The sequence below is a fragment of the Schistocerca cancellata genome, chromosome 3, assembly GCF_023864275.1.
Source record: "Schistocerca cancellata isolate TAMUIC-IGC-003103 chromosome 3, iqSchCanc2.1, whole genome shotgun sequence".
In the NCBI taxonomy this organism is placed as follows: domain Eukaryota; kingdom Metazoa; phylum Arthropoda; class Insecta; order Orthoptera; family Acrididae; genus Schistocerca; species Schistocerca cancellata.
The window spans coordinates 6,059,055-6,079,919 of record NC_064628.1 but is presented as its reverse complement, the minus strand read 5'-3'; the positions used below and the strand labels follow the sequence as shown (position 1 = coordinate 6,079,919).

General features: G+C 43.7%; 1 protein-coding gene across 1 annotated transcript in view; it reads right to left on the bottom strand.

Annotated features, from left to right (window-relative positions):
- Nucleotides 1-20,865, bottom strand: part of LOC126176771 (troponin C, isoallergen Bla g 6.0101-like) — a 129,968-nt gene that overhangs the window by 89,901 nt on the left and 19,202 nt on the right. Inside the window, exons 2-3 of the mRNA XM_049923940.1 lie at nt 15,087-15,114; nt 3,812-3,955 (exon numbers count right to left, since the gene is read on the bottom strand). Of these exons, the coding sequence (XP_049779897.1) occupies nt 3,812-3,955; nt 15,087-15,114 (172 nt within the window). The remainder of the gene's footprint in view (nt 1-3,811; nt 3,956-15,086; nt 15,115-20,865) is intronic.

Sequence of the window (20,865 nt, the reverse complement as noted above, 5' to 3'; positions counted from 1 at the left end):
TAGAAACGTAATTGTCACATCTCATGTAGCGGTTGCTAGCCACCAAGCCTGCTTAACGAAGGGATCAGGGTGCAAGGAACGGAAGAGATTACACGACATTCTAATTTTATTTGAAAATATTTTTTACGTGTTGCTGTTTTATTGTCGAGTTCTCCCGCAAGTTGCGACTGCAAGAGGCTGGTAAAGTGGACATACAGAAAAAGCAATGGTGGGCATTTTGTACTCGACGAAAGGACGCTTTCATACCTGTGTTACCGATGTGGAAGCACTGCGACATATCGCTTAATGTCGGGCTGCAGATGGTTATTCTGCTAAGCAGTACCGTAGATCTGTTGAATTGCTAGTAGTTTACGATATTACAGACTTTTACAAAAGGCCAGGCGGTCTATATCAGAGTCATTTAGCCACCTTGTTGCCGCCTGCGCGATTGCGTCGGGAACCTGAAACTGGAATCTGTAACAGCCTCGTCTGTCAGCCTTTACTTACCGGACCGTCGCGTTCTCGATAGTGGAATGGGGTTGAAAGAGCAACTGTGGTACATTATAGCGCTTTTAACATTACACGCGAATACAATCGTGTAATTAAACAGGGTCGTAAGGATACTTAAATTTTGAGACGTGCTGCTTTTCAAGATATCGCGGTCAGTCCAACACAACTCAGACTGTTCCAAAAGTTCGTCCTGCCTAAGGGGCCCGTGCGGGGTTACCAGCGCAAGTGCTCCCGTAGGATATTTCATGGAATTTGGTCGTTGACAGGTCACAACAACCTATGCACTTAATGAAATATGACTTGAAGGTTAAATCGTTTGCAGCTTGATGTCTAAAGTGTGATCTGAGGAATGTCTTCAGTTAAGCTGTGTACAGAGTTACTTCTGTTGACGAAATCCGTTCCCCTGTTGAACACAAGGTAATGTCTCGAAAACTAAACGAAAAGAACATGTCGAAGCCAAATGCTACACAACTGGCTCTATTCGACGTTTGTTATTTTGTTTTTGTTACTTCGTTCTCTCGCCTGTGACGTGCGAGGGTAGCTTGCCAATATTTCGTCCTTCAAGCAACTTATGGTAAAATACTACCATAACTGAAAAAAACTTTAGCTTAAAATAATTGAAAAGATTATTTGCCTCGATGGTCTTTGAAATTACACGGAGTGTCTTTTCCGCTTTTAAAACGAAGTTGGGGGCTGTTAAAATGAGTGAGTCGGTCTGAAGAGGCATCATGTGTCCAGCAGTTAGGAATCAAGACGGTAGGAACGCGGGGATGGGTGTAAAGACCTAGGACTGACATGGAAAAACGGGGTGATGGGAAGCCTAAAGGTGGTAGGGATGGCAGATGTGAAGCCGATTCCATCGGCTGTCGACTGTAATTGTGAGTCTGTTGATTCACCGACAGATGATGATGATGATAAAACTTCCTGGCAGATTAAAACTGTGTGCCGGACCGAGACTCGAACATGGGACCTTTCCCATGTTCGAGTCTCGGTCGGGCACTCAGTTTTAATCTGCCAGGAAGTTTCATATCAGCGCACACTCCGCTGCAGAATGAAAATCTCACTCTGATGATGATGATGATGATGTTCGGTTTGTGGGGCGCTCAACTGCGCGGTCATCAGCGCCCACACAAAGTCACAATTTTTATACAGTCCAATTTTTTTGCAAAGTCACAATCTACCCATTGTAACGAATGATGATGAGGATGGTGAGATGACGAGGAGAACACAAACACCCAGTCCCCGGGCAGAGAAAATCCCCAACCCGGCCGGGAATCGAACCCGGGACCCCGTGATCCAGAAGCAGCAACGTTAGCCACCAGATCACAAGATTTGCAGAATATGAAGATATAGGTGTAGCAAAGAATCAAGATTGGAGCTTAGAAAGAAATAACGAAGTTGATACAACGTACTTTCCGGGTTACATACATATTATGTACATCGGCGTTCCATCTGAACGACGTGAGAGGAGAATTTGATGAGCTTTGAATGATTGGCCGAGATGAGTGTAAGCTGATACGGAATTGGAGACAAAAAACATGGAAAGAAAGATAGTAACGTGAATCACCGGAAATCTATGTAATAGAGGAAAGGACTAACAGGCTGCATGAAGCCTACTCGTATCTCAGATATAGTGGCACGATTCGAACTCTTACAAGTTGTGGTATCGCAAAAAACAGACGCTTCCTACTTCAGTGCCGACCCCGATAAAAATTTGCCTGGAGTTTTGTGGTTGTCTCCCGATTCTGAAAGGAAGTAACATTGGAGATATGTACCGCAGAAACAGCAAGGAAAGTTTCCAGGAATCCATTATGTACCAGAGACATTTGCTTTTGATATTTCGAGCAGAAATACGTTTGTGTACCCACTTGTATCCATGTCGCCAGATCCTGCGTTTTTATATACGTAGAAGCGGGAAAGAAACGCCACATCGCTTTATTTCCTTTCGGGACATTTCCGTCAGAAGTCCTGAAGCAAGTTATGAATGTCTGATGTATTACGAGAATGTTTATAGTGTCACTGTGCAGTACTTTACTAAATAATAACAGCCCAGGAGGAATGGGATGAAATTCTCTTTCATGTAATCCAGCGTAGTTTCTTGCGTTGTGAATGTAAAGCATTAGGAAAGAAGTGGACGTGACAGACTGAAACGTAACAAGCAGAAACTTCACGGCTTTTTTAGAGCAAGTAAAATTTGAAACACTGTGTGATGTAGGAAGATCAGCTTACTGCACCTGTGGTTTTTCTCAGTCGCGTAGCGGTTGGGACAGCTAATGTCACCGTTCCGTTTCGCCATCAATGACGATGAGTTGGTGAGAAGAGAATTCAATTCCTGGGATACTGTGAGAATATACGCGTATGCCACATTATAAGGAAGAGCTGTTGATTAAAATTTCCCCATTTCCTACCCATAGTAACACACATTCACATCAAAGTTAGTTTGTAACTGCTGCAAGTACACTAACAGAAAAAGCTAAAATAATTAAACATAAACTGGCATTGTAGATAACTAAAAAAAAAAAGTTAGTGAAATCTGATTGCGCTGTCACCTCAAAACACAAGAAGCCACGCCATGTACACTGCTAAAGTTTAAGAAGTCGGACCTATCTTGACTCATTTAATGAATGAATAAAGCACTGACTCTTAAAATACTCAACGCTATACATGACAAAATTTAAGACTAATTTTAATCGCATTTGGCCAAGTCTTGGAACTCGGTGTTTCAGTGTGACTGTGTATAGTTAGTAAATATAGGGTAAGGTGGTCTCATCGCGGAATGTATCGTTTAGTTCAGGTGGCGCTACGGAAGTCTGGAGCTGGAATTAAGAAATGTCTGTATGAGCACAGTTACTGATGCCTCATGGAGCGGTCAGTCGCAGAGGACAAAAATGCCTGTACAATGCCGTTCTGTAATGTAATGTCAGTTCTGGAGAGCGTACAGCTTACACGAAACCCCGAACACTGCATTCGCGATGTAACCATCAGCTGTTACCTGGAACTCCAGACTAATTGCGTACTTGGCAACAATTCAAACACCAACGCACTGTGTGGGGGGGAAATATCCAGGAATTGGATTCCAGGACACCGACGAACCGATGAGAGAGTAATGGAACCACGTACGGAGCTCTCAGCAGCCTGCAGAGTGCCCTAATCCCGACAACGACCTTGACGTTGGTGAGGCGTGCCAAGTCAAAAGATCAGGTCGTATCTCCAGACACAGGCTATCCTGTACTTTCGGATCATGTCAGCTCTGCGCATGAAGTGACAGGAGTGCCCGCCCCAGCCCTCAACGCGGCCGTCTGGCCACGAGCTGCGCTCCTACCGTCAGCGTCCACCTCCTCGATGATCTCCTGCAGCTGCTTCTCGTTGAGGCGCAGCCCCAGCATCTCCAGGATGGTGCGCACCATGTCCGTGCCGATGGAGCCCGTCTTCTGGTGGTCGAACACGTCGAACGCCTTCTTCAGCACTGCAAACCACCAGGAGCACACACTTGAGACGGAATTGCTAGAGCGCATAAAATGACAAAGATTTATTTTGTTTAATGTTTCTATTCCTAAATTACACTACTGGCGATTAAAATTGCTACACCAAGAAGATATGCAGATGATACACTGGTATTCATTGGACAAATATATTATACTAGAACTGAAATGTGATTACATTTTCACGCAATTTGGGCGCATAGATCCTGAGAAATCAATATCCAGAACAACCACCTCTGGCCATAATAACGGCCTTGATACGCCTGGGCACTGCGTCAAACAGAGCTTGGATGGCATGTGGAGGTACAGCTGCCCATGCAGCTTCAACACGATACCACAGTTCATCAAGAGCAGTGACTGGCGTATTGTGGCGAGCCAGTTGCTCGGCCATCATTCACCAGACGTTTTCAATTGGTGAGAGATCTGGAGAATGTGCTGGCCAGGGCAGCAGTCGAACATTTTCTGTATCCAAAAAGGCCCGTACAGGACCTGCAACATGCGGTCATGTATTATCATCCTGAAACGTAGGGATCGAATGAAGGGTAGAGCCACGGGTCGTAACACGTCTGAAATGTAAGGTCCACTGGTCAAAGTGCCGTCAATGCGAACAAGAGGTGACCGAGACGTGTAACTAATGGCACCCCATACCATCTCACCGGGTGATACGCCAGTATGGCGATGACGAATGCACGCTTCCAATGTCCGTTCACCGCGATGTCGCCAAACACGGATGCGACCATCACGATGGTGTAAACAGAACCTAGATTCATCCGAAAAAATGACTTTTTTCCATTCGTGCACCCAGGTTCGTCGTCGAGTACACCATCGCAGGCGCTCCTGTCTGTGATGAAGCGTGAAGGGTAACCGCAGCCATGGTCTCCGAGCTAATAGTCCGTGCTGCTGCAAACGTCGTCGAACTGTTGGTGCAGATGGTTGTTGTCTTGCAAACGTTTCCATCTGTTGACTCAGGGATCGAGACGTGGCTGCACGATCCGTTACACCCATGCCCGTAAGATGCCTGTCATCTCGACTGCTTATGATACGAGGCCGTTGGGATCCAGCACGGCGTTCCGTATTACCCTCCTGAACCCACCGATTCCATATTCTGCTAACAGTCAGTGGATCTTGACCAACGCGAGCAGCAATGTCGCGATACGATAAACCGCAATCGCGATAGGCAACAATCCGCCCTTCATCAAAGTCGGAAACGTGATGGTACGCATTCCTCCTCCTTACACGAGGCATAACAACAACGTTTCACCAGGCAACGCCGGTCAACTGCTGTTTGTGTATGAGAAATCGGTTGGAAACGTTCCTCAAGTCAGCACCTTGTGTGAATGCTCTGAAAAGCTAATCATTTGCATATCACAGCATCTTCTTCCCCCCCCCCTCCCCCCCATGAACCATGGACCTTGCCGTTGGTGGGGAGGCTTGCGTGCCTCAGCGATACAGATAGCCGTACCGTAGGTGCAACAACAACGGAGGGGTATCTGTTGAGAGGCCAGACTAACGTGTGGTTCCTGAAGAGGGGCAGCAGCCTTTTCAGTAGTTGCAAGGGCAACAGTCCGGATGATTGACTGATCTGGCCTTGTAACAATAACCAAAACGGCCTTGCTGTGCTGGTACTGCGAACGGCTGAAAGCAAGGGGAAACTACAGCCGTAATTTTTCCCGAGGGCATGCAACTTTACTGTATGATTAAATGATGATGGCGTCCTCTTGCATAAAATATTCCGGAGGTAAAATAGTCCCCCATTCGAATCTCTGGGCGGGGACTACTCAAGAGGATGTCGTTATCAGCAGAAAGAAAACTGGCGTTCTACGGTTCGGAGCGTGGAATGTCAGATCCCTTAATCGGGAAGGTAGGTTAGAAAATTTAAAAAAGGAAATGGATAGGTTAAAGTTAGATATTGTGGGAATTAGTGAAGTTCGGTGGCAGGAGGAACAAGACTTCTGGTCAGGTGACTACAGGGTTATAAACACAAAATCAAATAGGGGTAATGCAGGAGTAGGTTTAATAATGAATAGAAAAATAGGAATGCAGGTAAGCTACTACAAACAGCATAGTGAACGCATTATTGTGGCCAAGATAGATACGAAGCCCACACCTACTACAGTAGTACAAGTTTATATGCCAACTAGCTCTGCAGATGACGAAGAAATTGAAGAAATGTATGATGAAATAAAAGAAATTATTCAGACAGTGAAAGGAGACGAAAATTTAATAGTCATTGGTGACTGGAATTCGAGTGTAGGAAAAGGGAGAGAAGAAAACGTAGTAGGTGAGTATGGATTGGGGCTAAGAAATGAAAGAGGAACCCTGGAGATACTAAAAGATTTCAGATAGATTATATAATGGTAAGACAGAGATTTAGGAACCAGGTTTTAAATTGTAAGACATTCCCAGGGGCAGATGTGGACTCAGACCACAATCTATTGGTTATGACCTGTAGATTAAAACTGAAAAACTGCAAAAAGGTGGGAATTTAAGGAGATGGGACCTGGATAAACTGAAAGAACCAGAGGTTGAACAGAGTTTCAGGGAGAGCATATGGGAACAATTGACTGGAATGGGGGAAAGAAATACAGTAGAAGAAGAATGGGTAGCTTTGAGGGATGAAGTAGTGAAGGCAGCAGAGGATCAAGTAGGTAAAAAGACGAAGGCTAGTAGAAATCCTTGGGTAACAGAAGAAATATTGAATTTAATTGATGAAAGGAGAAAATATAAAAATGCAGTAAATGAAGCAGGCAAAAAGGAATACAAACGTCTCAAAAATGAGATGGACAGGAAGTGCAAAATGGCTAAGCAGGGATGGCCAGAGGACAAATGTAAGGATGTAGAGGCTTCTCTGACTAGGGGTAAGATAGATACTGCCTACAGGAATATTAAAGAGACCTTTGGAGATAAGAGAACCACTTGTATGAACATCAAGAGCTCAGATGGAAATCCAGTTCTAAGCAAAGAAGGGAAAGCAGAAAGGTGGAAGGAGTATATAGAGGGTCTATACAAGGACGATGTACTTGAGGACAATGTTATGGAAATGGAAGAGGATGTAGATGAAGATGAAATAAGAGATACGATACTGCGTGAAGAGTTTGACAGAGCACTGAAAGACCTGACTCGAAACAAGGCCTCGGGAGTAGACAACATTCCATTAGAACTACTGACGGCCTTGGGAGAGCCAGTCCTGACAAAACTCTACCATCTGGGAAGCAAGATGTATGAAACAGGCGAAATACCCTCAGACTTCAAGAAGAATATAATAATTCCAATCCCAAAGAAGCAGGTGTTGACAGATGTGAAAATTACCGAACAATCATTTTAATAAGCCACAGCTGCAAAATACTAACACGAATTCTTTACAGACGAATGGAGAAACTAGTAGAAGCCGACCTCGGGGATGATCAGTTTGGATTCCGTAGAAATACTGGAACACGTGAGGCAATACTGACCTTACGACTTATCTTAGAAGAAAGATTAAGGAAAGGCAAACCTACGTTTCTAGCATTTGTAGACTTAGAGATAGCTTTTGACAATGTTGACTGGAAGACTCTCTTTCAAATTCTAAAGGTGGCAGGGGTAAAATACAGAGAAACCAGATGGCAGTTATAAGAGTCGTGGGACATGAAAGGGAAGCAGTGGTTGGGAAGGGAGTGAGACAGGGTTGTAGCCTCTCCCCGACGTTATTCAATCTGTATATTGTGCAAGCAGTAAAGGAAACAGAAGAAAAATTCGGAGTAGGTATTAAAATCAATGCAGAAGAAATAAAATCTTTGAGGTTCGCCGATGACATTGTAATTCTGTCAGAGACAGCAAAGGACTTGGAAGAGCAGTTGAACGGAATGGATGGTGTCTTGAAGGGAGGATATAAGATGAATATCAACAAAAGCAAAACGAGGATAATGGAACGTAGTCGAATTAAGTCGGGTGATGTTGAGGGTATTAGATTAGGAAATGAGACACTTAAAGTAGTAAAGGAGTTTTGCTATTTGGGGAGCAAAATAACTGATGATGGTCGAAGTAGAGAGGATATAAAATGTAGACTGGCAATGGCAAGGAAAGCGTTTCTGAAGAAGAGGAATTTGTTAACATCGAGTATAGATTTAAGTGTCAGGAAGTCATTTCTGGAAGTATTTGTATGGAGTGTAGCCATGTATGGAAGTGAAACATGGACGGTAAATAGTTTGGACAAGAAGAGAATAGAAGCTTTCGAAATGTGGTGCTACAGAAGAATGCTGAAGATTAGATGGGTAGATCACATAACTAATGAGGAAGTATTGAATAGGGTTGGGGAGAAGAGAAGTTTGTGGCACAACTTGACCAGAAGAAGGGATCGGTTTGTAGGACATGTTCTGAGGCATCAAGGGATCACCAATTTAGTATTGGAGGGCAGCGTGGAGGGTAAAAATCGTAGGGGGAGACCAAGAGATGAATATACTAAGCAGATTCAGAAGGACGTAGGTTGCAGTAGGTACTGGGAGATGAAGAAGCTTGCACAGGATAGAGTAGCATGGAGAGCTGCATCAAACCAGTCTCAGGACTGAAGACCACAACAACAACATCTTCTTCCTGTCGGTTAAATTTCGCGTCTGTAGCACGTCATTTGCGTGGTGTAGCAATTTTGATGGCCAGTAGTGCATTCCTAAATTAGCTGTTAATCTTGTGTCCATTTGTGATGGAACGTTTATTTAAATAAAAGATAGGAGGAAACATGATTCGCACCTAGCGCCCTTAGAAAGACGGTCACGGGATTTTTGTGGGGTGAACCAGGGAGCAGGTGTCGTCAACGCAGTGATATGTGGACAGGGACAGAAACTCTGCTTCTCCCAAGAAGAACAGCGGTTTGACTGCAAATCTATGTAGTTACAAATAATAAACAATTAGTATATTATTATTACTATGGCTGTGATTATTATTTATGGACTCACTCATTTTCACTTGGTACTGTTATAGCGATAAAGGTTTCAACAAGAAGTTATCACTAACTTAACTATGTTCTCTGAGAACCCGCCGTTTTGTTGTTCAAGCGTTCAGTTCAACTCCCTTTTGCAGCTGGCAACAGAGCGAATCATGCTTCTCTATCTCAGTAGCTGACCTCCATTATTCTCATGATTTCCAGCATCTTTTCCAAACAAGCACTGAGGAACCGAAACGTTATGTCCACTGCCCACAGCGAGAGTGAAGGCCGCTGCCTGGAGGTACATACGCGAAGCGGTAAGTGAAGGATGCAGGGTATTTAAAAATAACTGACAAGCTTTAGGGACAGGTTCCTACCAAAACACGAAGAAAATGTCCAGTAAACGAGGTCTGTACAAGAACTTACTTACAAGAACTCTACCTTAAGAACTATGAGCACTTGTTCATGTTCGATACTATGAAACACAGCTATATCTACATTTACATGGATATTCCTCAAATCACACCGAAGTGCCTGGCAGAGGGTTCATCCAACAATCTTCTGAATAATTCTCTATTATTCCACTAACGAACACCGCGCGGAAAAATCGAACACCTTTATATTTACGTGTGAGCTCTGATTTCCCTTGTTTTATTGTCATGATCGCGCCTCCCTATGTAAGTTGGCGTCAGTAAAATACTTTCGTATTCGGAGGAGGAAATTGGTGATTGAAATTTCGTGAAAAGATCCCTTTGTCCATCCCGAACCCCTTATCACGTCCGTCGTACCTTCTCCATTATTTTTCGATAATATAATACTTGCTGCCCTTCTTTGAACTTTGTCGATGCACTCCGTTATTCCTATCTGGTAAGGATTCCACACCGCGCAGCAGTATCCAAAGGAGAACGGACAATCGTAGTGTAAGCAGCCTCTTTAGTAGATCTGTTGCATCTAGCACTCACGTGGATGACCTCGCAGTTTTCATTATTTGGAGCAACTGCCAATTTCGGAACCATACAGATATCTTTTCTAAATCTTTCTGGAATTTGATCTTCTGATGACTTTACTAGACGATAAACGACAGCATCATCTGCAAACAACGTAAGACGGCTGTTCAGATTGTCTCCTAAGTCATTTATATAGATAAAAGAGGGCAGAGAGATTGTAACTCTTCCTTTGGGAACGTCAGAAATCACTTCTGTTTTACTCGACGACTTTCCGTCGAATTCTACATACTGTGACCTTTCTGAGAGGAAATCACGCATCCAATCTCATAACTGAGATAATATTCGATAAGCAAGCAATTTGATTACAAGCCATTGTGAGTACGGTGTCAAAAGTTGTTCTGCTTCAAGCTCTTTCCTCTACATATCTTTTTTTTGGTGGTGGTGGTGGTGGGGGGGGGGGGGGGAGTAATATGAACCAAAACAAGAAAAAATGTCTGGTAACCATGGGCTCTACAATAGCTATGAGTACTTGTCCGGTAGAAGAGATGTGCTTTACATTAGCGAAGATAAACAAGTGCTCACAGCTCTTAAAGTATGAATTTCAGATCCCTTGCTTACTAGACGGTTTTTTCTTGGGTTAATCCCTACTTTCTCCTCCCAAAATATGTAAGGCGAAGTCCTTGTAGTGGAAGAGATCTGTTTCATAGTATCGAAAATGAACAAGTATTCTTAGCTCTTAAGGTATGCATTTTAGGACCCATTTTTACTAGACTTTTTTTTTATTTTGATGGAAGGAATGTGTCCCTAAAGCTTGACTTTTTTTTTCGGGCATCCTATATAAGCGGAGCAGACATGGACAGGGAATTATTGTAGCGACGATACTTGCCGCAAATGGGGAAATCCACTGACATAAGCTACTCTGATAAACGGCACATTTTTGTGGCTCGTGCCTCGGAAATGGTGAAACTGGTAGGTTTTTCTCGTGCTACGGTCATGAGCATCCACGGAAAGTCACTGAAGGACGACGAAAGCACGACTAGGTGTCAGGCGTTGACCTCCACTCCTTATCAAAGAAAGTACAAATTGGAGGTTTTCCCAATCTGTAAAGCAGAGTAGATGACGATCTTTGGGAGATGTGACGACAAAGTGAAAAGCTAGTGCAGGCTCAATTGTTTTGGAGCATACTGTTCACACACACTGTTGCAGGTGGGATGCTGCAGTAAATATCCCATGTTGACCCAAAAACAGCCGGCCTCTGTGGCCGAGCGGTTCTAGGCGCTTCAGCCCGGAACCGAGCTGCTGCTACAGTCGCAGGTTCGAATCCTGCTTCGGGCATGGACGTGTGTGATGTCCTTAGATTAGTTAGGTTTAAGTAGTTCTAAGTCTAGGGGACTGATGACCGCCGCACGGGATTAGCCAAGCGGTCTAGGGCGCTGCAGTCGTGGACTGTGCGGTTGGTTCCGGCGGAGGTTCGAGTCCTCCCTCGGGCATGGGTGTGTGTGTTTGTCCTCAGGATAATTTAGGTTAAGTAGTGTGTAAGCTTAGGGACTGATGACCTTAGCAGTTAAGTCCCATAAGATTTCACACACATTTGAACATTTTTTTGGATGATGACCTCAGATGTTAAGGCCCATAGTGCTTAGAGCCATTTGAACCCAAAGACATCGCCAATCACATTTACAGTGGGCACATAATCACTGAGCCTGGACCATGGAAATGTTTCACCTGGTCAGATGATTCACATTTCTTAATACACCTGGTCGACGGTCGTGTCGACATACGCCACTACCCAGGTGAACAGCTTCTCGAAACAAGCACTGCACCACGGGCACATCTGGTGCGTGCGGTACCTGCTACGGGGCACATTCGTCTTGACTTCCACGAGACCTGTAGTAGCAGCCAGAGACGCCATGACTATGTAAACATTATTGCGAACCACCTGCATCCATTCGTGTCTGATATCTTCCCCGACAGTGACGACATCTTCTAGCAGGATAACTTTCCTTGTCATGAGGCCAGAATCGTGCTGTAGCGGTTTGAAAGTAAACTCACGTTGATGTCTTGACCACCAAATTCGACTGATTGGAACCCAATGGAACACATCTGGGACGCTGTTGAGTGCCAACTCCACGCCCACAAACTACCGCGCAACTGCACAGACATCTGGTGCCACATTCCTCTGGAAACCTACGTAGAATTTTTCGGATCAACTTCGCGCAGAACTGCAGCTGCATTGTGTTGCAAAGATGAACCAGTATGTTAAGCAGGTGGTCATAATGTTTTGACTCATCATTGTCTTCTCTGTGTGTCTAAATGCCACGAGGGTATCATTGTGTTTCTGTTTTCACTAACACTTCCTTCCATATTCTTTGGATTTATTGTATAATTATTGTCTAAAAGTTTTAACGTGCAAATGAACAGTTCCAGTAACGTCCTGTTGGCAGCACTGTATTCCTAACAATCTCCCTAATAACTTCATTGTACGGCCTTTTGCTTGTGAGATTGAAATTTGATGGAAATGGCATACAACTTTTGTGGCACTTTTGGCCATTTCTGATTTTGAGAGAAACGTTGCAACGTAATTTTTTCTGCAAAAATAAAGCAAACGTCTTTGAAATCACTTGCACTTCCAAATTCAAACCGAGAGGCTGAGGACAAACGCATAGTCTTCGTTTTTATATTTAATGTAAGGGGGCGGTCAAATGCAAACCGAGCACCCTCCACAACAGCACCATAGAATGGTTTCAGTGAAAAGTAATCACCACATGCGTTGATCCGACTGGGAGGCGAGATGATCAATTCCCGTTCCGTAGAACGAGGTCTGCTGCTAATGGATCCACAACCGCAACCAATCGTGCACTTCCTCGTCCAACCAGAACCGATGCCCACACTTGCTTTTCTTCAGATCGCCAGAAATGTAAAAATCACACGGTGAAAGATACCGGCTGTATGGAAGGTACCGCAGTCTTTCTCAACCAAATCGCTGAAGTGAAGCATTTGTCCAATAAGCAGTGTGGGGGTGGGCGTTATTGTCCAACAGGATGATTCCGTAGAACAGCAATATGATAGTCCGAGGAAAAATGGAAAAACCAACAGTGGAAACTTCCCACTCCTTCCCTGCCAAAGAAACCCAAAGCCTTTCGCACAAATCCCGGTAGGGCCGCCATGATGAAATTCTTCTTGCACTGCATGGGCTCTCTACTCGTCGAGCTGAGCGATGTGAAGACACTTCGCAGAGACTGAGACCCACCAGGAAATCAAAACGCCGAGGAAAGATGTCAGACGGAATTATCCTGTTGCGCGATAACATGCGCCCCTGCATTGTCGATCGGACAAAGGCTGCGCTTCTGTGATTTGGTTGGTAAACACTGCAGTACCCACCGTACAGTCCGAATCACTGTGTGACTTTCACACCTTTGGCGACCTGAAGAAAGACACGCATGGACGTCGGTTGTGGTCTGGTGAGGAAGTGCAAGACTAGGGATGGTTGTAGATCCGTCAGCAGCCGACGAAACAGGAATTGATTGTCTCATCTCCAAGTGGGAGGCATTTGAATGTCGCTTACAGTATATACAGCGTTATTACAAATGAGTGAAGCGATTTCACAGCTCTACAGTAACTTTATTATTTGAGATATTTTCACAATGCTTTGCACACACATACAAAAATTCAAAAACTCAAAAAGTTTTTTTAGGCATTCACAAATGTTCGATATGTGCCCCTTTAGTGATTCGGCAGACATCAAGCCGATAATCAAGTTCCTCCCACACTCGGCGCAGCATGTCCCCATCAATGAGTTCAAAAGCATCGTTGATGCGAGCTCGCAGTTCTGGCACGTTTCTTGGTAGAGGAGGTTTAAACACTGAATCTTTCACATAACCCCACAGAAAGAAGTCACATGGGGTTAAGTTGGGAGAGCGTGGAGGCCATGACATGAATTGCTGATCATGATCTCCACCACGAGCGATCCATCGGTTGTCCAATCTCCTGTTTAAGAAATGCCGAACATCATGATGGAAGTACGGTGGAGCACCATCCTGTTGAAAGATGAAGTCGGCGCTGTCGGTCTCCAGTTGTGGCATGAGCCAATTTTCCAGCATGTCCAGATACACGTGTCCTGTAACGTTTTTTTCGCAGAAGAAAAAGGGGCCGTAAACTTTAAACCGTGATATTGCATAAAACACATTAACTTTTGGTGAATTGCGAATTTGCTGCACGAATGCATGAGGATTCTCTACCACCCAGATTCGCACATTGTGTCTGTTCACTTCACCATTAAGAAAAAATGTTGCTTCATCACTGAAAACAAGTTTCGCACTGAACGCATCCTCTTCCATGAGCTGTTGCAACCGCTCCGAAAATTCAAAGCGTTTGACTTTGTCATCGGGTGTCAGTGCTTCTAGCAACTGTAAATGGTAAGGCCTCTGCTTTAGCCTTTTCCGTAAGATTTTCCAAACCGTCAGCTGTGGTACGTTTAGCTCCCTGCTTGCTTTCATTCCGTGACTTCCGCGGGCTACGTGTGAAACTTGCCCGCACGCGTTCAACCGTTTCTTCGCTCACTGCAGGCCGACCCGTTGATTTCCCCTTACAGAGGCATCCAGAAGCTTTAAACTGCGCATACCATCGCCGAATGGAGTTAGCAGTTGGTGGATCTTTGTTGAACTTCGTCCTGAAGTGTCGTTGCACTGTTATGACTGACTGATGTGAGTGCATTTCAAGCACGACTTACGCTTTCTCGGCTCGTGTCGCCATTTTGTCTCACTGCGCTCTCGAGCACTCTGGCGGCAGAAACCTGAAGTGCGGCTTCAGCCGAACAAAACTTTATGAGTTTTTCTACGTATCTGTAGTGTGTCGTGACCATATGTCAATGAATGGAGCTACATTGAATTTATGAAATCGCTTCAATCATTTGTAATAGCCCTGTATAAAAACGAAGAGTACGCGTTTGTCCTCAACCTCTCGATTTCGCTTAATGACTTCTTTTACGACAGTGCTGCTACTTTTTGGTGTTGTTATAGTGTCGGTTTCCAGTCTGCCCCGCTGCCACAACCTCGAACCTGTGCTACGCGGTAGCTGTTACTCCCTGTGATGCTCGGAGCGCAAATAGCTTACTTGGTGTAGACATGAACCACAAGACGTTTGAGTAGTGGTTTAACACTCAATTTGCAGTTCGAGAGACAAGATTATAAAAAGTTTTTCATTACTTTCCTCAGCGTTACCTCTCGCACAGAACAGTTAATTAATTTCTATAAATAACAGTGGAGCACTTACCTGCGATTTGTTCTGGAGGTAACTCTTCCTGAAACAGAACCAAAAAAATACTGGTAAGAACACACACACTAACATATACGAATATTATATTAAGAGGCATTTGAATGCAACGAAATAAAGCTTATCTCATTAGTTATATCATCTCCGGTGGAGTGAGCGAAATCATTAACACAGCACGAATGGAATACCTTCTGTAACTTAATCTTGGTGGTGAAGTGGGAATGTATCAGATTTACAGTCCTTGCACAAATACAAAGAATTGGGGTTTCAATCCTCAGCTCGGACTATTTCTGCCACTTTCCACTTCTTTCCCGCCTGGAAATGATGTGTTAGTGCATAAAATGCCGAATTGCACTGTGGTTTGCAGTCCACGTCAAACTGTAAGCGCCCCCATAAACTCTCTGGATAAATGTGTCACAAGGTCGGATGACGGCACTGGGATGCCCCCTGCTGTAGCACAGTGCCAAGAAAAGCACTGGCGTGAAGAAACCGATTGCTTCATATTTCAGAATCGAAGTGTCGTGCCGTTGAAGACACTTTATTCCGTACCTACACCTTGGAACGGGTTCACAACAAAATCACTGACTACTTAGGCAAATTTAACTTATTTAACAAATACTAGACTCCGAGTGATGTGGCGCCGTGGTTAGCACTCTAGATTCGCATTCGGGAGGACGACGCTTCAAACCCGCGGCCGGCCATTCTGATTTATATTTTCCGTGATTTCCCTAAATCGCTTCGGGCAAATGCCGGGATGGTTCCTTTGAAAGAGCACGGCTCACTTCCTTCCCCATCCTTCCCTCATCCGGTGGGACGGATGATTTTGCTGTTTGGTCCCCCCCTCCCCCCCTTCCCCCAAATCAATCAACCAACCAAATACCAGACTGGCTTTTGTGAACGCGATATAACGAAAACGGCACGAATTCACGTAACTGACAACGTGAAATACACCATAGCTCAGCCTAAAGCGATAACATTGACACTTCACAGAAACTTTGATACCGCCAATTTTTACAATCTGCTCAAAAAAACGAATACGGCACTTAAAATTTTTCCATAGTATGCTGAAGCGATTTGAAATAACTTGAAGGTTTAAGTAGTTCTAATTTCTAGGGGACTGATGACCTCATAGTGCTCAGAGCCATTTGAACCGTTTCATTTCGGAAGTACTTGAAAAACAGACAGCCGCTTTCTGTCTGTGGGAATAAAAACTCGTCTTGGAATCGTGTTCTCTCAGGAGTGCCACAGCGCTCAGTCTTTGACCCACTACTGTTCTCCCTGTATGTAAATAATAGTGAAAATTATTTATTTGTGAATTCCGCAGACAACTATCTCCCATTTTTCTCAAACGTATTCCAGTACCGCATCAGAAAAGAACTTCGGCGCAACTTCGAATGAGCATCTCAGCTAGCCAGAATGTCCTGTCGCCACGTCCGGGAACAATTCTGCTTGCGTCTATGCTCTTGAAAATTTTCGTAATATATATTGAAATAATGTAAAGCACACACTTACGCAATCACTTATTCCGCTCAACCTCCATTATTGCAATGTAATCAAACACGGAACGAGTAGTGAATTCTCCAGACGCTTAAAATTACCCACGAGCGCTTGTGTGCATTACATCTGCAGTATCCGTCTCTTTGACCATGCTTGTGCTTCACACGGCATTAAGACATCTGCCGCCAGACAGGTTACGTAACTAAATGGTCCTCTCATTGTGCATTAACCCCAGTTCTTAAGATGAGAGATCAAGTCAATGTCTCAGATATCTGGTACCCTAGCTGTGTTCAGCCTTAAAGAAATACATTCTCCGTTGGTGCTGTCTGCCTCTTGTTACGAGCTACTCTGTACTTTCTGCACAATTCAGTGTACTGTTGCATTCAGGAAATAGCTAAAACACCTTCTTTTGTGAATCTTATAATATTTCTCTGAAAAATTAACACGTGTGTCTAATTTCCCTCTGTCAAAAACTAAAACGACTGGTTCTGTCTTCTCCCAGTTGTACTTTTCTTTCGTAAATTACTCTCCCCTTCTCCTCCTTCCTCCCCAAATGCCCCGTCAATAATCGTATTCGTTCTCGTTCCTCCGTCTCTGCCAGTACCCTCAATTTAAATCTCTCTGGCGGTAATAATTCCGTGTCGTTCTATTTTCCATGAATTAATATAAACTGTGCTTTTTTCTAATATTTTAGTACTGTTTTCCAATACTTAAGTTGCAGTTATTTCTAAGGGTTGCATTCCATGTTGTATGTAAATCCTTTCACTACACATGTCTCGTTATGAACACAGCGTGACCTATGCAGAATGTAAGAAGGACTCTAAAGGCCCTATCTTGCCAGAATAAATAAAAGAAAAATTCGTCGCATACGATAGTTTGTTTAGTAAACTGTCGACGTAAGAGAGGGTTGGTGATAACTTCCTTCAGAGCTACTAGTGATGAAATGACTAAATAATGCTCACGTCGATAAACTGTGTAAACTCCTGCCAAACTCCATGCATTTAATATGAAGATCAGTTCATGCAGTCACTCATAATTAGTGCACCAAGTTGATGGAATTTCTGATGTGGTTTTACATCTGACTCCCGTTTTATTTAGTGGTAGTAATGTATCGTTATTTGAAATGGTCGTTCTGTAGAAATGGTTACCCCCACTGCAGTCATGTTTCTGCTCACACAAGCAGTGCTGAGTCTGAAGCACGATGAAACGATGTGCCTAGCTGCGCGTTGTCCAAGCCAAAGTCGGAATGGAGGTCCGTGTGATTCTGTCGCATAGTCAGCATGGAGTTTGTGAAATCATAGCAGCGCCAAGAGGTTCCACACCTAGCGTCCATACTCTTTGAAACACTGTGAGTTTCATGGCAAAGGGTTCTTCCCACTGCACCAGTTGTTAGATATTCTTCTCATTCCATTTCGGTATACAGGGCGGGAAGAATGATTGTTTAATAGCTCCCTACTCGCTGGAATCAATCTAAAGTCACGATCACTACGGAAAAGCTGGTTCTCGAAACTTTGCAAGTAGGCCGTCTCGGGACAGTGTCCAGCTTCAAGTGTGTGCCAGTTCAGTTTCTACTGTGATACTCATTTCATTTTCGTATGTGTCCCACATACTTGTCTAATATTTTAGGATGAGCCACACGAGTAAATTTGTAGATTTGTGGTAAGATTCTATGGGATCAAACTGCTTAGGTCATCGGTCCCTAAGCTTACAAACTGGTTAAACTAACTTACGCTATGGACAACACACACACCCATACCCGAGGGAGGACTCGAACCCCAGACGGGGGTGACAAGATGCCCGAGACCAGACGAGTGATATGTAAGCAATCTTCTCAGTAGGAGGACTATGTGTGTTCCGGTACACTGTTTATATTTACATCACTTGAGCAGGTCAGTCATCCACTCATGACATCACGAACAACATCCCCTCACCTGTGACATCATCATGATGACGTCACAGACAGTGCCCTTTTTTTGAGTGACGTCACATTGGTCCGAAATTTAAAAATACAAGATGATAAAGAATTTTTAAAATTCAAGATGGTGTAACTAGCCCAGTTTTGCTATGTAACAGCTCTCTCTCTCTCTCTCTCTCTCTCTCTCTCTCTCTCTCTCTCGACGGCCGCGGTGGTCTAGCGGTTCTAGGCGCTCAGTCCGGAACCGCGGGACTGTTACGGTCGCAGGTTCGAATCCTGCCTCGGGCATGGATGTGTGTGATGTCCTTAGGTTAGTTAGGTTTAAGTAGTTCTAAGTTCTAGGGGACTGATGACCACAGATGTTAAGTCCCATAGTGCTCAGAGCCATTTGAACCATTTTTTCTCTCTCTCTCCCTCTCTCTCTATTTTTCTGTCTCCTCCAGTTGTCGGCTAATATTTTACAGACAATTAAAATGAAACAGCCAATCACCGTGCAGTCACATTGGTGCTCAAAAGTATCCGAATGCTACGAATTCTTTTTTTGTAACATTTTCGAAAGTATTTATAGAAGAAATTAAGCAAAAGGTCATATTGTAGTCAGCTTGGCTGTGCTCCAAAGTATATGAACGTTCAAAACTATTTATCCAAAAAGTTATATGAAGCAACTCTTACATGTGTGAACAGGTTTCATGGTAGCTAAGATGAAGAAGAGCTCATAGTTCTTAAGGTATGAATTTTAGAGCCCCTGTTTATTAGTCTTTTTCTCTTGTTTTAGTCCATGCTACCACCTTCGTTAGTTGTCTACCTTACAATCTTACCAACAACTCTACGCATACAAGTATGCCACCATCACAGGTACCAGAACGATTTTCAGCTATAACTTCCGACTCGATAATTTCTGGACTACGATCCCTCACCTGACATTAATAAATCTACCCTTGTCCATGGTCCGTGGAAGTTTGTAGTATCATCCTGTATTTCCATTATAAGTGATCATCAGAAAAATCAGAGCTACGTAATTAACAGAGAACGCATTTAGTAATGTTTCTCTGGCCGTCTTGTCACATTCACAACTACCAAAACCGTTACTTTCCCAACTGATTGTTGAACGATAATGTCTACCTCCGAAGACGGTGCCACTAAAGCGGAGTTACTACACACTGTTTACCGAAATTCCTTCACGAAAGACGACGAAGTAAATATTCCTGAATTCGGAGCAAGATCAACTGCCGACATGAGTAACTTACAAGTAGATATCCTCGGTGTAACGACGCAGCTTAAAAAACCTACGGAAGTTAAGGCTTCAGGTCCAGATTGTATACAAGTTCCTTTCAGAGTATGCTGATAGAATAGCTCCATACTGAGTAATCACACAAAACTGCACGCTCGTAGAAAAGATCCGTACCCAATGGCTGGAAAGTTGCACAAACCACATCAATACCCAAGAAAGGAAACAGCAGTAATCCGCTGAATTACATCCCTTATCACTAACGTCGATGTGCAGAAGGATTTTGGAACATATACTGAGCTTGAACGTTATAAAGTAGAAAACGATTTATTGGCAAATACCCATCATGGATTCAAAAAATATCGTTCTCTTGAAACACAACAAGCTCTTTATTCTCACGAAGTAATGAGTGCTATCGTCAGGGGACGTCTAATTCATTCCATATTTTTAGATATCCAGAAGGCTTTTGATATCGTTCCCCACTAGCGACTTCTAATTAAATTGCATGCCTGTGAAGTATCGTCTCAGTTGTGTGACTCGATTCGTGATATCCCGTCATAAAGGTCACAGTAGTAACTGACGGAAAAGTCATCGTGTAAAACAGAAGTAATGTCTGACGTTCCCCAAGGAAATGGTTACAGGCGCCCCGTTGTTTCTGATTTACATAAACGATTTAGGAGACAATGAGAGCAGCCTTCTTTGACTATTTTCAGATTATGCTGTCATGTAAATTCTTCATATGATCAGAACGAATTGCAAAATGATTTAGACAGGATACCTGTATGGTACAAAAAGAGGCAGTTGACTCTAATTCACGAAAAGTGTGAAGTCATCCACATGAGCACTAAAAAGAATCCTTTAAATGTCAGTTATACGATAAACAACACAAATCTAAAGGCTGTAAACTGCACTAAAATACCTAGCGATGACAGTTACGAATCATTTAAATTGGAACGATCGCATAGATAATGTGGGGAAAGCAAACGAAAGACCGCGATTTATTGGCAGAACACTTAGAAAATGTAACAGGTCTACACTGCGCTTGTCCGCTCCCTTTTGGAGTAATGCTGTACAGTGTGGGATCTGTATCAGATAGGACGGACGAAGGACAGCGAAAGAGTTCAAAGAACGGCAGCACG